Source organism: Condylura cristata, unplaced genomic scaffold (genome assembly GCF_000260355.1).
Source record: "Condylura cristata isolate star-nosed mole 26May11 unplaced genomic scaffold, ConCri1.0 scaffold00073, whole genome shotgun sequence".
In the NCBI taxonomy this organism is placed as follows: Eukaryota; Metazoa; Chordata; class Mammalia; order Eulipotyphla; family Talpidae; genus Condylura; species Condylura cristata.
In genome coordinates, this window is record NW_004567174.1 from 89,159 (window position 1) to 89,876 (window position 718).

Genomic DNA, 718 nt, shown 5'->3' on the forward strand with positions numbered 1-718 from the left:
TGGCGGGACCGGGGGGGCCTGAGCTGGCGGGCATGTGGCCGGCCGGGGTCGGGGCGCAGGACGAGCCCAGCGCCGTGGGTGGGCAGCGACCCGGCCCCAGGCAGGGACCGTTGGGCGGGGCTTAGGAGAGTCGTCTTCCCTGAGGGAGGGGCACGGGGGAGGGGGCGCAGTGGGGGTGAGCCGGGGTCCCTGCGCGGGTGTGGGGCCCCGCCTTGCCCAGCCAAGCGGGAGGCCCCTTGGTGAAACTGAATTCTCTCAGCAGGATCATGTCACGGGCGCACCCCAGAGCGCCCCGGAGCCGCGGGGCCCCCGCCCTGCTGCAGGCGGCCCTGCTCGCTGCTCTGGCGGCCACGGCCCTGGGTGAGTGACAGCGAGGCGCTCGGCCAGGCCTGGGGCAGGCACCCCGCTCCAGAGCCGGGGCGCTGTGCGCGGGGTGCGGGCGGGGACGCGGGTTCGCGAGGTCGGCTTGGCTCCCGGGGCTGTCTGCCCGGTGACGCGCGCCAGAGCTGCCCTCTGGCGGCCCGGCGGCCGCGTCCCTGCAGCCCGCGGCCACGCACGTCTGTGGGGGAGCTCCCCGGGGTTCACCTCCCCTTTTTCTCAAGGATGTGTTTATGCATGCATACAGGGCTGGTGCCGGGGTGAGAGGACTCCCCAGAGCCAGAGCGGGGAGCGGAACTGGCAGATGGACGAAGTCCACTGCCGAGGGGAGCAGCGGGGG

The 718-nt window shown here is 74.5% G+C and overlaps 1 protein-coding gene across 1 annotated transcript in view; it reads left to right on the top strand.

The window, feature by feature from the left end:
- Nucleotides 1-266: 266 nt before the first annotated feature.
- The window catches only part of C4BPA (complement component 4 binding protein, alpha), a 14,686-nt gene continuing 14,234 nt past the window's right edge, over nt 267-718 (top strand). Inside the window, exon 1 of the mRNA XM_012734806.1 lies at nt 267-360. Coding sequence (XP_012590260.1) covers nt 267-360 — 94 coding nt within the window. The remainder of the gene's footprint in view (nt 361-718) is intronic.